Source organism: Acinonyx jubatus, chromosome D2 (genome assembly GCF_027475565.1).
Source record: "Acinonyx jubatus isolate Ajub_Pintada_27869175 chromosome D2, VMU_Ajub_asm_v1.0, whole genome shotgun sequence".
In the NCBI taxonomy this organism is placed as follows: domain Eukaryota; kingdom Metazoa; phylum Chordata; class Mammalia; order Carnivora; family Felidae; genus Acinonyx; species Acinonyx jubatus.
In genome coordinates, this window is record NC_069393.1 from 7977830 (window position 1) to 8000334 (window position 22505).

The 22505-nt window shown below is 37.8% G+C and overlaps 1 protein-coding gene across 7 annotated transcripts in view; it reads left to right on the top strand.

The window, feature by feature from the left end:
- RYR2 (ryanodine receptor 2) overlaps positions 1 to 22505 on the top strand; it is a 749501-nt gene that overhangs the window by 530782 nt on the left and 196214 nt on the right. For all 7 annotated transcript variants that reach the window (XM_053207799.1, XM_053207801.1, XM_053207802.1 and 4 more), the window contains 8 exons: positions 1192 to 1465; positions 6492 to 6606; positions 7951 to 8083; positions 8290 to 8393; positions 12379 to 12514; positions 13314 to 13500; positions 15693 to 15798; positions 18223 to 18343. In XM_053207799.1, the coding sequence (XP_053063774.1) occupies positions 1192 to 1465; positions 6492 to 6606; positions 7951 to 8083; positions 8290 to 8393; positions 12379 to 12514; positions 13314 to 13500; positions 15693 to 15798; positions 18223 to 18343 (1176 nt within the window). The remainder of the gene's footprint in view (positions 1 to 1191; positions 1466 to 6491; positions 6607 to 7950; positions 8084 to 8289; positions 8394 to 12378; positions 12515 to 13313; positions 13501 to 15692; positions 15799 to 18222; positions 18344 to 22505) is intronic.

The window sequence follows — 22505 nt, forward strand, 5'->3', positions numbered from 1 at the left end:
TGCCTCACATCGAAGTCTCTGTTCATTCTGTGAGGCAGCGCTGGTTTATGAACAGTTTTTACTGAAAGAAGAGAAATAAACTCATGAAGATTTTAGTTGTTTTTCGTTTCCATTAACTTACAGTGAAAATCCTTCATCCATACAACTACTTCTAAATGTACTGTTCAGTGTCACACGCAGATCTGAATCATACCTTCTTCCAAATAAGAGTTCAAGATTTCCTATGAAACACTTTTTGTTATTATCTGGTTTATGGTCTGACATACTAAAATTATCAGCCTGGTTTTGAGACATGTGGAAGTATACTGGCTATTTATCTACATTTCCTGTTTGGTTAAAATTGGTAGGTTTTGTTTTTCCTTTACTTCCTGTGTAGATTAAAGCAGGTAAAACAGCTTCTTTTGAAAATCTGCCAGTGTGTTAATGATAGGAATTGAGTACCTCTTTGTGTCTAAGTTGGTCGCATCTTTCTACTTAGCTTTGATATTTTTATTATTTATTTTTAGGAGGTTTGGAAGTTCTATTGCTTTTGTCTGTATTACACTGTATGTTACATTGCAAATTTACATTAGAATAACTTTTCACTTGAATACAGCTTTACAATCAAATCCTTTGAAGACATTTTAACTGACAATTAGGGATCCAAATTATAGTAAAAATATAATTATATGAGGTCACTATTACAAATGGCTCAAATGAGGAGATAGAAAAATAGATAGTTCCTTGAGTGCACATGACTGACTTTATAAGGATGTATGGTGATGTCACATCTGGGAGGAAAATAATGCAACAAAGAAAATAAAAGTGGAAGTAATAGTTCATATTGATTACCCTATGGATTGCCAACAATAGTTTTGAAAAAGTGGCCATAGTTCTGAAACAGCTTAAATTCTTTAATTATAAGAATGAGTGTTAAGGAAAAGCTTGTGTGTTTTTGCCTTTTCATGTTCATAACTCATTTTTATTGACATATATATATATAATATATATATATATATATATTATATATATATATATATATTATATATAGCGTTTAAATGAAGTTTTTCTTCAAAGAATGTTCCTAGCCTTTTCATTTCTGGTATTAGGCTGGGGCTATGAGAGGTACAGCTGAAATGCCCAACTCATTTGTCTTCTCTCGTGTTTTTTTTTTTTTTTTCCTTTTAAAAAATATCCGTAATGACTGTGCAGCCACTCTTCAGCAGTTGATTTCTGAGACCATGGTCCGATGGGCGCAAGAGTCTGTCATTGAAGACCCTGAACTGGTGAGGGCCATGTTTGTGTTGCTCCATCGACAGTACGATGGCATTGGGGGTCTGGTCCGGGCTCTGCCAAAGACCTACACTATAAATGGTGTCTCCGTGGAGGATACCATCAACCTGCTGGCATCTCTCGGTCAGATTCGTTCTCTGCTGAGTGTAAGAATGGGCAAAGAAGAAGAGAAGCTTATGATTCGTGGATTAGGGTAATTTATTTAACTACTACAACCTCTGTCTTATAAATGTCTTCCTTCTAATCGTTTATTCCAGTAGGTGCACTGTACATTTGTTAATATAGATACACTGCTTAGATTACAGGCACGCCGCATCGTATTGTGCCTTGCTTTATTGCACTTTGCAGGTAGTGTGTTTTTCACAAATGGAAAGTGTATGACCACCTTGCATCGAGCAAGTCTATGGGCAACTTTTTTTTTTTTTTTTTTTAAACATCATTTGCTCACTTTGTGTCTCTTTGTGTCACGTTTTGGCAATTCTCACAATATTTCGGGCTTTGTTATTATTATTGTATTTGTTATGATGGCCTGTGATCAGTGGTTACGACTCACCGAAAGCTCAGGAAATGTTAGTATTTTCAGCAATAAATTATTTTTTAATTGAGGTACATATGCTGTTTTGTAAAACATAATTTTCCTATGCTTTTAATAGACTCTAGCATATTATAAACATAACTGTTGTATGCACTGGGAAACCAAAAAATTTATTCGATTTGCTTTATTGCAATATTTTGCTTTATTGCAGTGATCTGGAACCAAATCTGCAATATTTGTGAGATACACCTGTAATATGATTATTAAATGAGATTGTTGCTTTTCTAGACATTATATTTTACAGCTCACTAGAAAAATGACTAATTTTACAACTAGATGCTAAGGTGGCAATGATACAGCACATATCTTAGAGGGTTTTTTAAATTAATTTTTCAGTAATGTACAATCATATATAAAAATACAGGTTAATAAAAACACATTAAACTCTGTGGGGAGACAAACACTCACCACAGGAATAAGGAATTTTGTCTGTATTTACTGGGCCTTGAAAAAAGAATGGGGAGAGAATTCAACATTATAGGTGCGCTTTGTGTGAATTTGGGGATTAACATTTATACCTCATGTGTAGCCTAAGGATCCCAAAACTGAGAACATAAAAATTGGCCTCAAATCACTGTGAAATTTTGAAGGAAAAACCTAAATACTACCAGTGGTTAACTTACAATCGAAAATTGCAAAGTACATAAGGAAACAGTCTGCCTTAAGCAAGGGTCTGCAGATACAATACTGGTGGAGTCAGAACACCTATTTCAAAACTTCAGATAATACAGTGCCAGAAAGAGAACATAAAGTTACTGTATTTAAAATGGTAAAAATACAAAGGATAAATCAATTCTCCAAAAATAAATCATGGAAAAATGTCCATGAAAATTTGAAAAGGATCCAAAGATCTCTCTCTGCCCTCCCCTGCTTGCACTCTTGTCTTTCTGCCTCTCTCTATCTCAGAAATAAATAAACATTAAAAAAATAAGAAAAATTATTTAAAAAAAGAGGGGAGGTGTGCCTGGATGGCTCAGTCAGGTTAGCTTCCAACTTCGGCTCAGATCTGATCTCATAGCTTATGAGTTCAAGTCCCATATCAGTCTCTGTGCTGACAGCTAAGAACCTGGAGCCTGCTTCAGATTCTGTCTCCCTCTCTCTCTGCCCCGCCCCCCCCTCTCAAAAATAAACAAAGAATAAAAGAAAATATAAAAAGGAAAAGATCAAAAGAGAACTTCTAGAAATGAAAAATACATTAAATGACATTAAAAACAGTGAATTGGTTAAATTAGGAAAGATATAGCTGAAGAGAAAATTGGTAAGTGGGATCATAGATCTGAGGAAATTAGTACTGTAGCACTGAGAGGTAAAGATAAGAAAATGCAAAAGAGCAGTTTTGAGACCTAGGGGATAGTATAAGAAGGTCTACCATATGGTAAACAGGATTTCTGGAAAAGACAGAATAGATAATCTAGAAAATGGGGACATTTGAAGAGCTAGCTGTTGGCTTGAGTTTTTCAGAATCAATGAAGAACACAAGTTCACAGATTATCCTCAAGTACAGGTAGTTCCATATACCCACCTGGATAGAATGTAGGGAAACTGCATAAAACCAGTGATAGACTATCTTAAAACTAAGTTGAAAGAAAAGCCAGAATGCTTACCAAAAACAGAACAAAAACAAACAATGACAAGAACAACAGCAACAAAAAAACAGTATTTGGAATTCTCAATGGCAAAACTAAAGATCATTACTCAATGAGAAACCATATTCAAAATTCTGACAGAAAATAACCATCAGTTTACCATGTGTTACTCAGTTGAGAATTCTTCACAATGAACTTGTGCTTCAAGGAGATTTGGAGATGAGAGTTTATAGCCCATATTTAAGAGTGAGGGCAATACAAAGATATTTCAGAATATTTACTTACAGTTCCTCATCGAAAGACCTTCTAAAGGCTGTGCATTAGAGAAAAGGAAATGGAATTCAGAGAGAAAGAATGAGAAGCAGTAAGTTTTATTGAGTGTGTTACTGATGTATACATGCGTAAATATAGGAATCACTCACAAGATTGCATAATTCTGGAATATGAAAATACAAAAATAAAAGTTTAAGCTTTATCACGTTTGCAAGAATAATATCTAAACATTGGATGTAGAAATTGAATGTAAAATGTTGAAAAATGATAGAGAATACAAACATTCTGCCAAAACAGTTAACCTAGTTAGATAAATATTAAAGAGGAGAATGAAAATAACTACTGACATGGATAAAATAGGGTATAAAGAAACAATAAAAGGGTTAAAGAAACCTAGAGTTCTTAAAACAAAACAAAACAAAACAAAACACTAATGGAATGGAATAACTACTGTTTTCTTTGACCTAAAAAATAACATTGTGGGTAGAAAAATTATAGAAAGACTCAGATTGTGTAGTATTATTTACGTGCATTCTAACTTCAGAACATAATACTGTATATTGGTCTTGGAACTATCAAGTATTTGAAATCATTAAAATAACGCTGGAAGGTTCTATTCCAAAATCATTATCACGGCACACTAAAAATAAGTATACTAACAGGACAAAAGAAGGAGAACAGAAAAACCGAAACAACAAAAGCAAATTCGATGGTCCTTGTAATCATATGAACATGAATCTTATTTTTTTAACGTTTATTTATTTATTTATTTTGAGAGCGAAAGAGACAACGTGTGAATGGGAGGGGCTGAGAAGGGGAGGCAGAATCCCAAGCAGGCTCCCAACTCAGCACAGAGCCCAACATGGGGTTCAGTCTCACAACCGTGAGATCACGACCTGAGCTGAAATCAAGAGTTGAACGCTCAACTGACTGAGACACCCAGGTGCCCCTGAATCTTGTTTTGAATACTAATACTTATATCTAACCCAAAAGGGCCTTGCACATAAATGATCTTACTTAACCAAATGAGAAAGGAAGCCTTCTAGGAAATGAACTCTTTCTTGTCAAATGAACATACAGTGATAATATATGCTGTTAACACATAAATCAGTAGTGATAAAACAAAATATTTCTGAAACAAAAAGTTACGTCTTTGTGGTATGAGACATACTTCTCACGGGACACGTTTAATGAGTGACAACCTGCCTACTGAGTGGTAGAATTATAAATCCACTCAATTTACTTGGAACTAAAGGCAAACAAGAGTTTTCAATTAAATATTTTCCAAAGTTCGGTCATGCAAAACGATTTCAATTCATGAAAGAACACAGCCTGTGATTACAAGTGTGGTTTGAAAATGGAAGGTTCTCCTGCTACATGTGTTGCTGTCTTCCGTGAAGGAAAAGGAGTCCTTTCTTTACCCCATATGTTCTTGCACGGAATAGATCTGACCTATTTTAGTCTTTGGCCCCCACATCATTTTTGTGAGTTGTGCTATCTAAAGACTCTTGTTATTGAAGATAAACTAAACCCAACTAAAAGTGAAAAACTAGGAGCACTTGAGTGGTTCAGTTGGTTAAGTGTCGAACTCTTGATTTCAGCTCAGGTTGCAATCTCACGGTTCATGGGTTCAAGCCCCACGTCGGGCTCTGCGCTGACAGCACAGAGCCTGCTTGGGATTCTCTCCCTCTCTCTCTGCCCCTGTCTCACTTGCTCTCTATCTCTCTCAAAATAAACATTAAAAAACAAAAGTGAAAAACTAAAACTAAAAAAAAAAAAAAAAAAAAACAAAAGAAAATCATACAAGATTCATACTATTTCATTGTCTTGATATGCCTGGAGTACCTATAAGTTAGCATATGACTAAATCAAGAGGTGAGTGAATCAGAGGAGATCAGATATGAAGGGAAAGTTTGTTTCCCTGCAGGCTGTGCAATATAATTTTCTTGTTATATCCATGACAGGAGTGTTTTGTAGAAAAAATCATATTGATTTAATTTACGTTCAAATAAAAATCAAGAGTTATTTATTTTTAATGTCTACTAAACATTAATATCCTTAGGGATGCCTTTGCATACATATTATAAAAATATGTAATGGAATAGTAATAATGGGAAACATTTTGGATATCATCTGCTGCTTTTTTTTTTTTTTTTTCAAATTGAATGTCCATTTTAATTTGCTGGATTTAGATTAGTTGAACCTGGCCTTGATGTGTATTCAGTTTCTCTTTGAGAATATGTTTCCTTTAAAAAAGCATTTCTCTGGAATGATAACACAAAATGTTATTAAACATACAAATATTGAATATAGTGTGAAAAATAACCTACATGAAAAGCATAGATGTTTTTATATCAATAATTTATATGGGGATTTTCATAGAAACATGGTATAACAGTGACTCATATTTCTATACTAAAGAAGGTTGAACAGATGTTTGGATATATATAAAATTAGGAATAAGTGTCCAAAAGTATATTTCATATAGATGAATGTTTACATATTTAGTACCTTTCTTGTAATGGAAAAAAAATAGATAACTTGTATACTATTTTTGAGAGGCTATCATTATTTTTTGAGGAAAACTCAATTAATTATGCTTATTAGCTTTTACTTTTATTAACTTTAATCATGATTGTGCTTACTTTTTTGTTCATGCCAGGAATTATTTCCAAAAGATTTATCAGGACCTCAGATAAATTGTCATTTAAATTTTTCTCTGACCTTTGTGCTCCCCTCCCCCCTACCTATATTGTCCTTTCTAGGGATATCATGAATAATAAAGTATTTTACCAGCACCCTAATCTCATGAGGGCACTTGGGATGCACGAGACGGTGATGGAGGTCATGGTGAATGTCCTTGGAGGTGGAGAGTCCAAGGTAAAGGAAAACCTTTGATTCTTAAGATGCAAAGAAATATGACTCCTGAGGGCATCCATTACATATTCTTAATGAGGATTTCTTAAATCTTGTTAGGAGGACTATTTTTTAAAGAATAGCTTTCGAAAAAAAAACATAATAAAACCTTATAGATTGAGAATTGAATATGCTAGTTATTTTTTTCCTTTGATATTGGCAACAGTTTCTATCTTATACCGTGTAATTTTCTGTCTCCTAAACTATTCCCATTTAGTGGTTATTTAGAAACTTTAAACGTTAATACTATGCTAACTTTTCAAAATTCTGAATTATAAATTGATGTCCATTACATAAAAAGTCCAAAATACAAAACATGTTCTTCAGACCCAGACATTCCCCTTGATTTAGACAACAGTTAGTTCCACTAAATTCCTGATCCAGGCCAAGTTTTGAAGATGGTGCTCTGGAGTATTTGTTTTAAGACTATAAAGTTAATTTTTTAAGTGATTCAAAATTAAAATAAAGTTCTTTAAAACCAAATGAACAAGAGTAATAAAACAGGCAACTTCATGTGAATCAGTATAATTTTATGACCTATGATTTGCAAAATATATTTCAGTATTTTTGGAAATGTTAAGATATATTCTTCAAAATATGGAAAGGAGTCCATATTTCTCATGTTCAGTTAGACAGACTTACAAAGATATTTATAAAGTATTCTGTTAGGGAGGGACTCAAGGGATTCATCTGGGGTATATTAGAACAAGATTTGGCCCTCAGGGGAGATGTATTTGATGGGATCTAGCATGCACACCTTCTGGTCAAGGGGCTCATCACAGTGACAAGTCGGGCAAATCAGGGAAGGTGTGAATCCTGGAAACTTAAAAACAACAACAATAACACCTATGGTAAGAACGCCCTTCTGTGGTTCCAGGTAGTGGAACTTTTCACAAGTGGTCTCCTTGAACTTTCCCTATCTTACTCAAGTAAGTATTATCATTCATTTTAATCCAGTTTTACAGAACTGAATCATTGAGACGGAGTATCATCCCGAGGAAGCACAGCTAACGGGTAGTCAGGATTCACAACTGAGTCTGCCTGAATGCCAACTAGGTCTGTGCTGCCTGTAGATTAGTTCCAGATCAATTCATTGATGATAATGAGGTTTCTAAATTAGTGCTGGGCTTGTTCTTCAATGGCTCAAAGACTAGGTGAGTTAAAGTCGAGACAAATGATGGTCTTCAGTCTCGAAGGCTTGGCACCCATGGGCACCCATGGAATGACAGTGTGATTGGATCTTAGCTTCTGAACTCAGTTTTCTGAAGACCATTGGCTCTCACCGCTAACTAAATGCTCTTTATGTAGGAAATCGCTTTTCCCAAGATGGTGGCCAACTGTTGCCGTTTTCTTTGTTACTTCTGTCGTATAAGTCGGCAGAATCAAAAAGCTATGTTTGACCATCTCAGCTATTTATTGGAGAACAGCAGTGTTGGTCTTGGTAAGTAAATTCGTGGCTTTTATTTCATCTTTAAGATAAAAAGAATATGTTACAGTTAAAAGTTAAACTTTAATGGAAATTAATTTTAGATTAGTGCAGTATGTGTTGTATTTAGAAATGAAATTTTGAGGGAAAGTATGTTTTTATATAGCCTTCATGGTTGCCGCACAATCTGGGTTTTGTCTCAACGTTGTTTGAATTAACAGCCTCACCAGCAATGAGAGGTTCAACACCACTGGATGTGGCAGCCGCATCAGTGATGGATAATAATGAACTGGCCTTAGCTCTGCGTGAGCCAGATTTGGAAAAGGTAAGCAACATCCACACCCCTGTGTGTGTGTGATGCTTGTTTGTAGTTTTTTCTCAAGTTTATTTAAATATAACTGTAATGGAGTCATAGTTACATTGATACGGTCACATCTATTGCGTGCTATAAACATGTTACATATATTACCTATAGCATATAATTGTAAATTACAAACAACAAGAAACTTGAGATAAAGTGTTTCCTCTGATCACAAGCATTTTTCTCTGGAAGGGGAATGAACAAAAAGTATCTGTTGTTCCTTTTGTTTTAGTCGTACAGTTTCAATTTCTTCCAAGGTTGTTTTAACATCCCAAAGTACATTTCGTATCCTATAGACATATATTCCAGGGCAAGGCATCTGTGACATAGTAAGACCTTGCACTGTAACCAAGCACTTGAAGCCCCATACATGTTTGCTGGAACATAGATAAGTACCCCCCCCCACAGTGTTGTCGTTGTGATTGCACTCTAAGTAGTCTCCCCCGTCCCTCCCTTGCTCCCCTATTTAGCAGCCAGAGTGAGCCTCCTGAAAGGATCTTATTAATCCTGTCTACAATTCTTCCAGAGACTTCCTGCCTCGCTTCAAGTAAAGGCATTGTGATAGCTTCTGACCCATCTGATTTCACATATCCGTCTTATCTCATTTCCTGCAATTCTCATCTTTTCTGTTTGCTCCAGCCACGCCGATTGCGTTCCTGCCTCAGGGACCCTGTGCTCACTGCTCCCTCCATCTGCAGTATTCTTCTGCCTTATGTCTTCCTGGCTCTTTTCCTGACACCCTTCCACTCACTCCAAGTCACCTTTTAGTCTAGCCCTTCATGCTCATGCCATTTAAGATTGAAACCTCTTCTCTGTCTCCTTTCTTGTCTTTGCTGCTTTCTTTTCAACAGTTGAAAAAAAACACATTTGTAGGGGCACCTGGGTGGCTCGGTCAGTTGAGCATCCAACTCTTGATTTCAGCTCAGGTCAGTGATCCCAGGGTCCTGGGATCGAGCCCCACGTCAGACTCCACACTGAGCGTGGAAACTGCTTAACATTCTCTCTCTCTCCCTCTGCCCTTCTCCCCTGCTCACTCTCTCTCCAAAGGAAAACAAAAACCACACAACAAAAACATATTTGTATATTATAGAGATGAATACACATTTTCATATTATTTATATTTCTGTAAATACAGTTTAATATTTATAGTCTAAAATCATATTTTAAAGCAAATATATTTTACTAAAATCTGTATGTTTGCATATTTTTAGAAACCAACTCCTTACCATAGCAATAAGGTCAGTGAGTCGCGCACGCTCTCTCATTTTTTGTTTTTTTTTTATTTTTAAAAAATATTTTTTAATGTTTATTTATTTTTGATAGAGGACAAGCGGGGGAGGGGCAGAGAGAGGGAGACACAGAATCGGAAGCAGGCTTCAGGCTTTAAGCTGTCAGCACAGAACCCGACATGGGGCTCGAACCCATGAACTGTGAGCTCATGACCTGAGCTAAAGTTGGATGCTTAATCGACTGAGCCACCCAGGCGTCCCTAAAATCTTTTTATTTACACACGCATTAAATTGGCTACTATTTAAAAAGTTGACCATACCAAATGTTGTGGAAGATACAGAGCACCTGGAACTCTTACCTGTTGCTGTTGAGATGAACAATGGTGGAGTCAGTTTGGAAAGCAGGTTGGCAGTTTCTTCACAAATTGAATGTATCCCTGTCCTAAATGCACACCTAGCCGTCTCACTCATAGGTACTTGCTCATTAGAAATAGGAATGTATGTCCACACAAAGGTGTGGACATTGCTGACAACATGTTCATCTTAGCCAAAAACTAGAGACCATGTCCATCAGGTGATGAATGGATAAGGAAACACAGACTATTTCCATATGCTGTGGAAGGCTGTTACGAAGCAAAGGGAAGGAATGAAGTCTTGACATGTGTTGCAATGTAAATGACTCTAAAAATCATTATTCTGAGTGAAATAAGCCAGGCACAGAACGACATACATATCTTTATATACATATATATACAATTATATACTTATATGCATTTATACATTTACATACTATATATACGTATATATATATATTATATACACACATGCATGTACATTATATCTTTATACATGGATTGCATGTTCTAGAATAGACCAGTTAATTTGTAGTGACACCAAGTAGATTGTCAAGGCATCCACATGCAGGGAGGGATGGATGGGTCCTGAAGAGTGATGGAAATATTCTATTTTTTTCTTAAGTTTATTTATTTATTTTGAGAAAGAAAGCGGGAGAGGCAGAGAGAGGGAGAGACAGAATCCCAAGCAGGTTCCATGCTCTCAGCACAGAGCCCAACATAGGGCTCGAACTCACAAACTGTGAAATCATGACCTGAGCTGAGATCAAGAGTTGGATGCTCAACCAACTGAGCCCCACAGGCTCCCTGTGATAGAAATGTTCTGCATCTTGACTGTGCTGTGTTTTTACCAATGCATAAATCTCTCAAAGATCACTGAACTTATACTTTAAATAGATGAGTTTGTTGTACATAAATTATACTTAAATTCGGTACAAAATATTTTTAGCTAGATTGTTTATTTCTTTTTCAAGCCGATTTAACTTGATCTGGGTTAATTTGATAAGTTGCTTGACTGGCAGTCTACTGCCATTGATAATAACATGGGGATTTCTTTTAAAACTGGACCAGTTATGAAATTTGCCAAGGATCAACATTCACTTAAAACAGTAATTTAAAAGGCAACGATAAGCAGAAAATTCAATGTGTTAAAATCAGTAATACTGAAAGGTAGGTAATACTTGCTCAAATTTTATAGAGAGTGAAACCATGGCTCAGAAGGATCCAGTAAATAATGCAGAAAAGATTTGAACCCAAGGTATTTGAATACAAACTTAAATTGATAATACCATGTTGAAAGTGAATTCACTTTTCTAAATATCACTGTATCTCAGATGGGTCTTTCAGTATCTCCGATGGATTCAGGTTTTATACTGGGTGAGGGGTCTTTAGACATTTTTAAAGTTTATCAAATATATCATAATATATATATATATATATGTATGTACATGTGATTTATATATAATGTACAATACATATATGATATATAATATAAATGTATATATATATAAATATATATATATACACACATATATATGCACACACAATTTTTTAAACATAAGTTCTACATCCAATGTGGGGCTTATCTCACAACTGCGAGATCAGGAGTTGCATGGTTTACCGACTGAGCCAGCCAGGTGGCACAAATATGTTTATAGATAAAAGTCTCAAATTAAATGATGTGAAACTTAGGAACATTTTCTTTCATAGAGTTGATTTATAAATATTTTTATGATGATAGCACTTTGTTATGATTTATAAATATTTCTTAATTCTAAGGTTTTGCTAAAGACAGTTCATGTGTTGTCATGAGGTTAAAAACAACTTGCAGGGGCACCTGGGTGGCTCACTCGGTTAAGCTGCCTACTCTTGATTTCGGCTTAGGTCATTAGGTCACAGTTCATGAGATAGAACACCGAGTTGGGCTCTGCACTGGCTGCTCGGAGCCTTCTTGGGATTCTCTCTCCTCTCTCTGCCCCTCCTCCCCCAAAATAAATTAACAAACATTTAAAAAAACAAAAACTTGCAAAACCACGTTCTTTTTTTTTTAACTGTTTTATTCTCTTTTGAGAGAGAGAGAGAAACAGAGCACCAGCAGGGGAGGCACAGAGAGAGGGAGACACAGAATCTGAAACAGGCTCCAGGCTCTGAGCTGTCAGCACAGAGCCCAATGCACGGCTGGAACCCATGAACCGTGAGATCATGACCTGAACTGAAGTCAGATGCTTAACCGACTGAGCCACCCAGGCACCCCAAAACCACATTTGTTTTAAACTGTCCTTTGAGAATATCATTTATTATGTATTGTATTAGCATCTACTGACTTCTGACCCACGGGATAACACATTTGCTTATCATTGTTTGTAGGTAGTTCGATATTTGGCTGGTTGTGGACTGCAGAGTTGCCCGATGCTGGTATCTAAGGGTTACCCAGATATTGGGTGGAATCCAGTTGAAGGAGAGAGATACCTTGACTTTCTCCGATTTGCTGTCTTCTGTAATGGTAAGACTAATTGCTTTGGGTCTTTTTTTGGTCATGATTAAAACTGCATAAAAATAGATGCATAAAATAATAATATATCCTAGCATTTTCATCTAAGAAGCAAATATTAGTAAAGAAAAAGTTAGTAAAATATTTTATAGTCAGTAGTTTGTTCACAGTAATAATTTAATTTCTAATATTTTTTTGAATGCGATGCTTTTATTATTAAACTAACATTTTTAGGCAGTTACAAGTTCTTGTAAATTTTAGTAATTGGGTCGTAGTGGCGCCTGGGTGGCGCAGTCGGTTAAGCGTCTGACTTCAGCCAGGTCACGATCTCGCGGTCCGTGAGTTCGAGCCCCGCGTCAGGCTCTGGGCTGATGGCTCAGAGCCTGGAGCCTGTTTCCGATTCTGTGTCTCCCTCTCTCTCTGCCCCTCCCCTGTTCATGCTCTGTCTCTCTCTGTCCCAAAAATAAATAAACGTTGAAAAAAAAATTAAAAAAAAAAAATTAAAAAAAAAAATAATTGGGTCCTAATTAATAGGTAGGCTTATGGCTTCATTTCGTATAATGAATTAACAAGGGTGAAAAAGCTATGCATCTGTAATGCTTTTTACTTTCCAAATTTTAAGTGCAAGAAGCTTTCTGAGTCTTGTGTACATAAAACTAGTGATTTAAGTCGAATTCTAGCTTTATTAGTGACTATGTCCTTTGGTTTTAGTGATTTTTCTTTAAATCTAAATGAACTAATATAACATCTATTGGCTCAGAATGTCCATATGACCAATGTTTGTTTGTTCTTGTTCCTCATTTGATTTTAGGGGAGAGCGTGGAAGAGAATGCTAATGTTGTGGTGAGGTTGCTCATCCGGAGGCCCGAGTGTTTCGGTCCTGCTTTGAGAGGGGAAGGTGGGAACGGTCTTCTTGCAGCAATGGAAGAAGCCATAAAAATAGCCGAGGATCCCTCTCGAGATGGTCCCTCGCCAACTAGCGGATCCAGTAAAACACTGTAGGTCTAATATATATACTCTTAGGAGCAAATTACACTCCTTGTCTTGAAATTTTACAAAATATGATTTGCATTCTGTCAATTGCAATAGAATCCTCTGGTACCCATGATTTCTGCCCTTGAAAATCCAATGTGTTAGACTTGGAAGAACGGATGCAGGGCACCTGGGTGGCTCCATCGGTTAAGCATCCGACTTTGGCTCAGGTCACTATCTCAGAGTTTGTGACTTCGAGCCCCGCATCAGGCTCTGTGCTGACAGCTCAGAGCCTCGAGCCTGCTTTGCATTCTGCCTCCCTCTCTCTGCCCCTCCCCGACTCACACTTGTTCTCTCTCAAAAATAAACAAACATTTAAAAAATTAATGAAACAAGAAGAATGGATGGAATTTGCTGTGGGAATAGCTTGAATAAAGAGAAAATAAGGAAGATGGGGTGAATGTAGCAGGGAGAAGTTTAGGTTGTTTGGAGGAGATGTATTTTGTGAATTTTTTCCCGGGGGGGGGGGGTAGGGTGGTATGGCAAGGCGAGTCATTACAAACCACGGCAGACAAGATTCTGAAATTGTAGTAGGGTTTGGTGGGAAGCTAGCTGGAATGAGTTTTCAAGATAATAGTAAGAAATTAAGACCTTTAGCAAGAGAATGGGGGACTTAACTGGCATAGTGGTAAAGCCCAGAAAAGGGGGCGTTGTCATTCTGAGGAGCAAAATGCTTGATTAAGTACAATGGCTGATATGGGAGGCAGTAGCTACCTTACATTTGTACATAGTAGACATTATTAATACTTGATTCCAGCAACGGACATGAGTCAACCCAGGCATGTTGCTTCACAGTTTTTATCTGTGGCGGTGAGTGTCCTGCTAACAGATCCTACTCCCATGCTACTGACCCCCCTGGAAAAGATAGAATGTATGGCTTAGTGGAGGCAAATTTCCAAGCAGAGTAGTCCTGCAGACCCTCATTCTTGTATACACAGACTAGGCCTAGATGTTTTGTCCATGTCAAGTCCAAGGTGGTTTCAGACTGGGAGTCTTCCGAGATCATGTTACATGTTTATCAATTAGCCACAGAGGAGCTAGGTGGCCCTCAGTTTCTCTAAGTAGTGGAAAATATATCAAGAGATCTCTGGCCCAGGACCACACCAGTGAGTGTGCACACAGCGCCCTGGGAGCAGCATTGCATGCCAAGAGGATGTGGTCAACAAGGCCTTGCTGTCACCCTGCAGACTGCTAGGTCCAGCTGAGCCACCTACCAAGGGAGGGGTGAATGATGTGATTTTCCAAGGCCATCTAGATTGGTCCCTCATTAGCAAGATAATGAAGTCTTTGTTTTTCTCACAGAGATGGGGAGGGAGACATGTTGGATTATTTGGGAGTGGCTGGGTGGGGTAGAGTACATGGTAAAGAGATAGTAAGTGAAAGATAACACATTTCTAAGTACTTTCTCTGAGCCGAGCACTGTCCTAGGTGCCTTACATTTGCTATCTTATAGGAAAGATCTTTGTCACCTTTTTTGTAGATGTAAGCTATTTATAAAAGTCTTCTAAAGAGGGGCACCTGGCTGGCTCAGTCCATTAAGCTTCCCACTCTTGCTTTCAGCTTAGATCTCACAGCTCATGATGTCACAGTTTGTGAGTTTGGGCCCCATATTGGACTCTGTGAGGACAGTGCAGAGCCTGTTTGGGATTCTTTCTCACTCTCCTTCTCTTTCTGCCCCTCCCCTGCTTGTATGCGCGCGCGCACTCGCGCGAGTGCTCTCTCTCTCTCTCTCTCTCTCTCTCTCTCTCTCTGTAAATAAATAAATAAATAAATAAATAAATAAATAAGCAAGCTTAAAAAAAAAGTAAGTTTAAACTTACCAAGTCTTTCCATTAGTTATTTTCTTTGTTAAAACAAAGGTTGTCTGCCTCTAGAAATAAGCAGATTCCATCAAATTAGCAATTCTTTTTTTCGTTTGAGGGATTCTCAATATTAAAGTTCCCACAAATGTATTCTTGGTGTCTGGTCTTTAACTCATTGTTACTTCCCTTTAAAAATGTCAAGCTACAAATTAATCACATACATGAAAAGTAGCAGAAGAGGCAGAATGAATTACCTTGGGGATCCCTTTTCTCCAAGAAGTATGTAATAAACGTGAAGTGTTATTTTATCATCATGTTTCCTTTGCTTTCTGTTTCTTTTGAACAATCTACAAAAGTGAGACAGAAGAGGAGGAGGATGACACTATCCACATGGGGAATGCCATCATGACGTTTTATGCAGCTTTGATTGACCTCTTAGGACGCTGTGCTCCTGAAATGCATGTAAGTGCTTTGGGGCCCAAGAACAGCGATCCTGGCTTATCCGTCTATGTGAAGAATCCACAGGGCCACCTGGGTGGCTCAGTCGGTCAAGTGTCCGACTCTTGGTTTGGACTCAGGTCATGATCTCACGGTTCATGATTTCGAGCCCTGCGTTGGGCTCTGTGCTGGAAGCAGGGAGCCTGCTTGGGATTCTTTCTCTCTCCTTTCCCCACTCACGCTTGTCTCTGTCTCTCCCAAAATAAATAAATAAAAACAGAAAACAATCCATAGCCGGCAAACATCATAACGGCATCCAAAACCAATAATCTCCACGCTCCATTAAAAATAATAGCAGCCGCCTAATTGCTGAACAAGTGTTTATTTAGTTGGAAATGCCTTGGTTGTAAAATTAGTAATGAGATTTCAGTACAAGTCATTAGTGGAATAGCCAGTTACATCTATATCTCTCAAACGCATTCAGCCTCCCTGTACTTTAAGAAGAAAAGAATACATTTTTCCTATAAATTTTCTCTGCTAATTTAGTGCATGCAGAGAGAGAGAGAGCAACAGCTCCCGACAAGAGTCATTTTCTTGGTGCGCAGTATCTCGTCTCTGAGGGAGCTGCCATATGCCCGTCACTGGTTTAGGGGAAAGTGGGAGTGCGGGTGGTTACAGAGATGGAAACAGCTATTCAGGCTCTATGGATTGGTGTTTTCTAAAATGTTCTGACGGAGAAGAAATTAGAAGTCTCCTGGAATGGTACTTACTTTTACTCCGTAATACATTCAGATGTTTTGTACTTTATTTTACCCTAACCGGCTTTGTTTTATTCTGTCGTATTCATTTTAAAAGTGCTAGCTTTTAAAGGCTCATAAAATTAGCTTCATGGCCTGGGAATGGGAAAGACCACAGAGATTGAAACACAGTGAACAGTGCTGGGGCATATGGCAGATACACGTCTAAACTGAAAAGCCCATGGGACTGTTGCTTACAGATCACATCTTTCTACGTATGCTTAGGATCTGTGGGGGTTTTGTGTGTTTGTTTTCGTGTTGTGTTTTATTTTTCTCTACTTCTTTTTTCTTTCTTTTTCTTTTTGTTTTTTTGTTTTTTTCTTTTTTTGTTTTGGTCTCCTTCTCTCATGGCTGTAGGTTAAAACCTTCGTGTTTTCTTGGGGCACCTGGGCGGCTCAGTCGGTTAAGCGTCCAACTTTGGCTCAGGTCATGATCTTGCGGTTCCTGAGTTCAAGTCCTGCATCTGGCTCTCTACTGAGAGCTCAGAGCCTGGAGTCTGCTTCGGATCCTGTGTCTCCCTCTCTCTCTGCCCGTAACCCCCACCCTCACACTCGGTCTCTCTCGAAAATGAACATTAAGAAAAATAAAATCAGAGAAAGCCTTTAAAAGAAAAAAAAAATCTTTCATGTTTTCTTGACATAACTTTTCATTGTGAACAGAGAGGAATCCCAGTGTGGAGAAATGTCAGAATGTTAGAAGGACTTGGAGCCTGTTTGTATGCTGGAGGTGATTGCATACAAAAAACTTCATGCTCCCAGTATCTGTTCTTTTCTCAGTTGACATGAAAGATCAAAGGAACCGGGAAATTATGCCAATAAATGGAAATTTTGTGCTCTATTAAACTAGGAGGAAAGAAACCAAGTGACTCAGTAAGGCGCTAAAGTCGGCACTTCTGAAATTTATTCATCTTCTGTATCGATTGGTTGAAGACCTCCTATGTGACAGAGATTGTACTTGTGTTTCTCACCTTGTGGGGAAGGCAACAGGTGCCCCCCTCATCCCCCACTCCGACAGCCCGTGGTCTGTTCCAGAGCCTTGCTGAGGTTCTTGACATATCGCATCCAGTCTTTACAGGTCGTCCATTAGCCAGTGACAGCCTCAAAAACCTGTTATGATTCATATTCACGTTTTCCCCACTACATCCTAAACCCTTCCTTGGGAGAAATCAGTATGGAATATGGATAAGGATACAATTACATTTTCATCCCAAATCAAGAAAGAGGCTAAATCAATCATAAATATTACTATGTGTTCTGGGTCCGAAGATAATTATTTCATTGTATTTATTGTTCACGTTACAATAGGTATTTATATATAATTTTGCGAGGTAAGCCTTTGTAGCCTTATCAGATTTTCAATGTATTTTAGTACCCTGCAGAGGATAAAAACTACTGTTTTGATGGTTAAACCAGTGGGCCTATGCTGTAGTACATGATTTGGCGTATGCTGATGTCAGCACTACTGTGTGGACGAGTATATCTGTCTCTAAGCCTAAAATAACAAATTCTGTGAGAGGTCTAAGTTTATACGTGTAATTAATTAGCAGAAAATTATTTTAGATGGGGAGACCCATTCTTCAAATTTTCTGGATGGAATTGTAACACTGATTTCACGAAGTTGTTCTAACGTTCCTTCGTTTTCCTTCATGTAGTTGATTCATGCCGGTAAGGGGGAAGCCATCAGAATCCGGTCAATTCTGAGATCCCTAATTCCACTGGGAGATTTGGTGGGAGTAATCAGCATTGCTTTTCAGATGCCAACAATAGCCAAAGGTAAGGCCAGCTTCTTTGCAATTCAGTGGGGCATTGGAGGACATGATGTTTTAAATGCTACCATCAGCACTCGACATTCCCCCCAACACCTCGCCCCCAGTCCCCACTGCCATGCAGCATAGTTACTGGGTTTACATTTCTTCAAGAAAAGTAAAAAAACTTGGGGCATCTGATTGGTTTAGTGGGTTCGGCGTGTGACTCTTGATTTCGGCTGAGGTCATGATCTCACGGTTTATGGGATAAAGCCCTGCATCGGGTTCTGCGCTGGCAGCACGGAGTCTGCTTGGGATTCTCTCTCTCCCTCTCTCTCTCTCTGCCTCTTCCCCGCTCTCTCTCCCTGTCAAAATTAATAAATAAACATTAAAAAAGTTAAAAAGGGAAAAGCTATAAAGTACATCTTTTTCATTGAATTAAGAAAAGCTCTATTGCCATATTCTTCTACACAGATATTTACAAACACACGTATATAAATGAAAAGGATATTACTATTCTGTAAAGTATTTTCCAGCCTCATTGGTTTTAAACGGGTGTTTTCAATGAGATTTTTGTATATGACATTTCAGACAATTTCCAGAGAAGAGCAAATATGTACCTCAACTGTCTCATCTAATTTCTTTCCACTGGTTTTTGGTTTTTTGTTTGTTTGTTTGTTTGTTTTTTTGTTTGTTTGTTTTTGGGTTTTTTGGCCCTCATTCTTCTCTGTCTTTCTTGCCTGCAATTCCTTTCTTCACTCTTTTGGATAGTTTTCATTGTCATTTCCTTATAATATTATTTTTTTCCCCAGAAATGACCATAGCTTCTGACTTAGACATTTATAAATTCCCAGTGTGTTGAAAGAAGTGCTCTTATCAAGACAAAGGAGAGAATTAAAAAAGAATTTTTTTTATCATTTTGATGAAATGTTTATTGCCGTTCTACAGTATGTCATTTTGGTTTAGCAACTGCTTGTGATTAGTTTTTAATATTAACCCAAAAGCATGGAAAATAAAGGTATCACCTACTCTGTACATAAACCTTTGTCCAACAGCTGTGGCCCCTCCCCTGGGGCCAGATTGGGTTGGGGAAGAGGGAGGGCTCAGGCATTGCTGGATGAAGCACAGATGCCTCACAGTTTGGGTGGTTTACACACACACCGATCCCCTGCAGTGCCCCCAAACCACAGCAGAAATAGCACATGGTGTCGGCCCAAGGCCAGTTCCCTGTTGGTGGTTCACTCTGCCTACCATGGAGAAAAAGATTTAAGAGTTATTGAAGATTTGGAGCTCTTGGATGGCTCAGTCGTTTAAGCATCCAACTCTTGATTTCATCACAGGTCGTGATCTCACCGTTCGTGAGTTCAAGCCCCACATTGGGCTCTCTGCCGACAGCACAGAGCCTGCTTGGGATTCTCCGTCTTACTATGTCTCTGCCCCTCCCCTGCTCGTTCTCGTTCTCTCTGTCTCTCTCTCTCAAAATAAATAAATAATTTTTTAAAAGTTATTCAAGACCACTAAGGGACAAATTAGATTCCAAATTATACTTAGGTTTCCTTTTTGCAGTTTTCAATTTTTTATTGGATATAGGATGAAGGGACCACTGTGTAACTGAACGTGACTTACCCTCCTAGCCAGCCTTCTGATGAAGAGAAAGTGGTTTCATATGGGCCCAGCTTATAAACCCAGATCTTCCAGCCATAAGAGTTGAATACTCATTGTGATTTTCGAGAAAGCATGAACTGAATAATTGTCTGTGGCTTTTCATCTTCTCCACTTGAGGCAACTTCTTTTTTTTTTTTGTATACATACAGACTGTTCTCACCTGCTTTCTTTCCACTTCTCTTTCTAACTCATGTTCATTTACTTAAGTACCTTGTCCTTTCTTTTCCCTATATTTTGAGCCATAAAATTGGTGCTGTCAGAAGAAAGATAATGATGCCGGTGTTACCCAGACTAGGAAAGAAAGAAGTGCTACATTTTTAGATAAAATCAGTTATCACGAAAAACCAAGAACATAACCCCTAAGAATATCCAGATGTCTCATTCAGAATTCCCCCAAAGTATACATCATTTTGCTCCAGTTATCTGCCATTAGCCTTCAAGATTTTTCAAGGTGGTTTCTTCCCTGTTCTATTTAGTTGTGCTGTAATGATATTTGGTGGTGTTTTCCTTTATAAATACGCACTATTTTGTCTACCTTGGGGTTTAAAGGATTTTTTTGTGAACTCTCACAATCACGATGAAAGTTAATTTTTAAAACCCAATCCATTGGTTATTATTAAATTCCTACTTTTTTATTACCACTTCCCTTTCATGGAAAATATATACAGAAAACTGTATGTTTTTATTTTGAGTGGTACGCATTTAAGTCAACTTTAAAAGCTAAACTTTTAGCTGTACTTTTCTGTATGTTTCCATGACAAGTCAGTTGCCCATTTAAGCATCACCCATTATCAACAATAATTGTTACTGTATGTTATATATTTAGGATGTGAAGTTTGCCTCTAATGATTAGTTCTTCCTCCCTTAGTGATGGCTGAGGCCTTTCTCAGAAATGTTTTATCATATATCTTTTAGAACTACAGCATGGCCCAGAATAATAATGAAAGAGGGAGGGTTTCAAAAAACTTGAGGGACAAACACTCAGTGTCAAAAGTTGATATTCATGGTTTGTGAGATCGAGCCCCACATCAGGCTCTGTGCTGACAGCATGGAGCCTGCTTGGGATTCTCTCTCTCTCTCTCTCTCTCTCTCTCTCTCTCTCTCTCTCTCTCTCTCTGTCTTTCTGCCCCTTCCTGGTGCGCTCTCTCCCCCCCCCCCCAATAAATAAATAAATTTTAAAAAGTTCATGTTCAGTCTCTGCAGCACTTGGCCCCAGCAGATTTGGACAGACTATCTAAGGCAGTAATTGTAATTGTAGGCAGATGAATATTGCAGGGACCACAAGGTTAGGCCAGTATACATGGCTTTCCTTCTTCTAGTTCAAAAGCCAGAAATTTGACAGGAGGCAGTCTGTCAGCTTTATTGTCTCCACTGTGTTTGAGGAGATGGTAAAAGTGAAACCGCAACTGTAGCAACTCGATGAGTCTTGAATCCCAGGTATGTGTAGCTGTAACATTCCTTAACATGAATGTCTACTTGGTTGAGTGTTTAAAACACAGATCTTATTTTAGGATCAGCAGATTGCTTAACATTTCATTAGTCACGACTGTATGTTAAAATCTTAGAATATTAGGGCACCTGGGTGGCTCCATTGGTTAAGCATCTGACTTCAGCTCAGGTCATGATCTCACAGTTCGTGAGTTTGAGCCCCGTGTCAGGCTCTGTGCTGACAGCTCAGAGCCTGGAGCCTGCTTCGGATTCTGTGTCTCCCTCTCTCTCTCTGACCCTCCCCTGCACATGTTCTGTCTGTCTCTCAAAAATAAATAAACATTAAAAGAATTTTTAAAAAAATCATAGAATCTTATAAATTTGAATTCCCTATCATGCAATTTTTAGGAGAATTAAACTGGACTGGAATTTCATACGGATTTTTAATCAAAAAATATAACATACTGATTTAACATTAAGGATTAAATCAGTTTTGGTTGGATTTGAAAGCTGATTTTCCTTGGTTTAAATCTAACTTTGCCAGTTACTAGGTGTACAACCCTGGGCAAGTTATTTAACTTCCTTAAAGGTCAGTGGTCATCTGTTAAATGTAGCTAAGAATACCAGCCTCACAGTGTGCTTGTGAAAATTGTTATCGAATGGTGTCTGTAACTTTCCTGGCATAGCACCTAACACCACAAACAAGCTGTTATTCCCATTATTTTAATGATAGGAAGGAAAGTAGTGGGTATATGGGTATTATTATCATTTAATAAGGAATGGAAGCTATTTGGTATTAGCCTTTAATATAATGTCCCTGAAAACATTGTTACTTGTTTATTGTCACGATTCAGATATGAAATCCATTCATTAATTACGAATGAAAACAAACAAGTTGTGACTTTATTTTTTCAGGATGATTGTGGTCATGTAACCTCTTCCCTGGATCCTTCTTTTTTCAACATTGTATCAATATTAATGATTCTGTGATAGTCTTTGTAGATTCTCATAGTGTATTACCAGTAGCAGGATGTTATTTGGCATAATTACCACATGGCCAAACAGGAAACAGATCTGTCCTCCAGTTTTTTAAATTG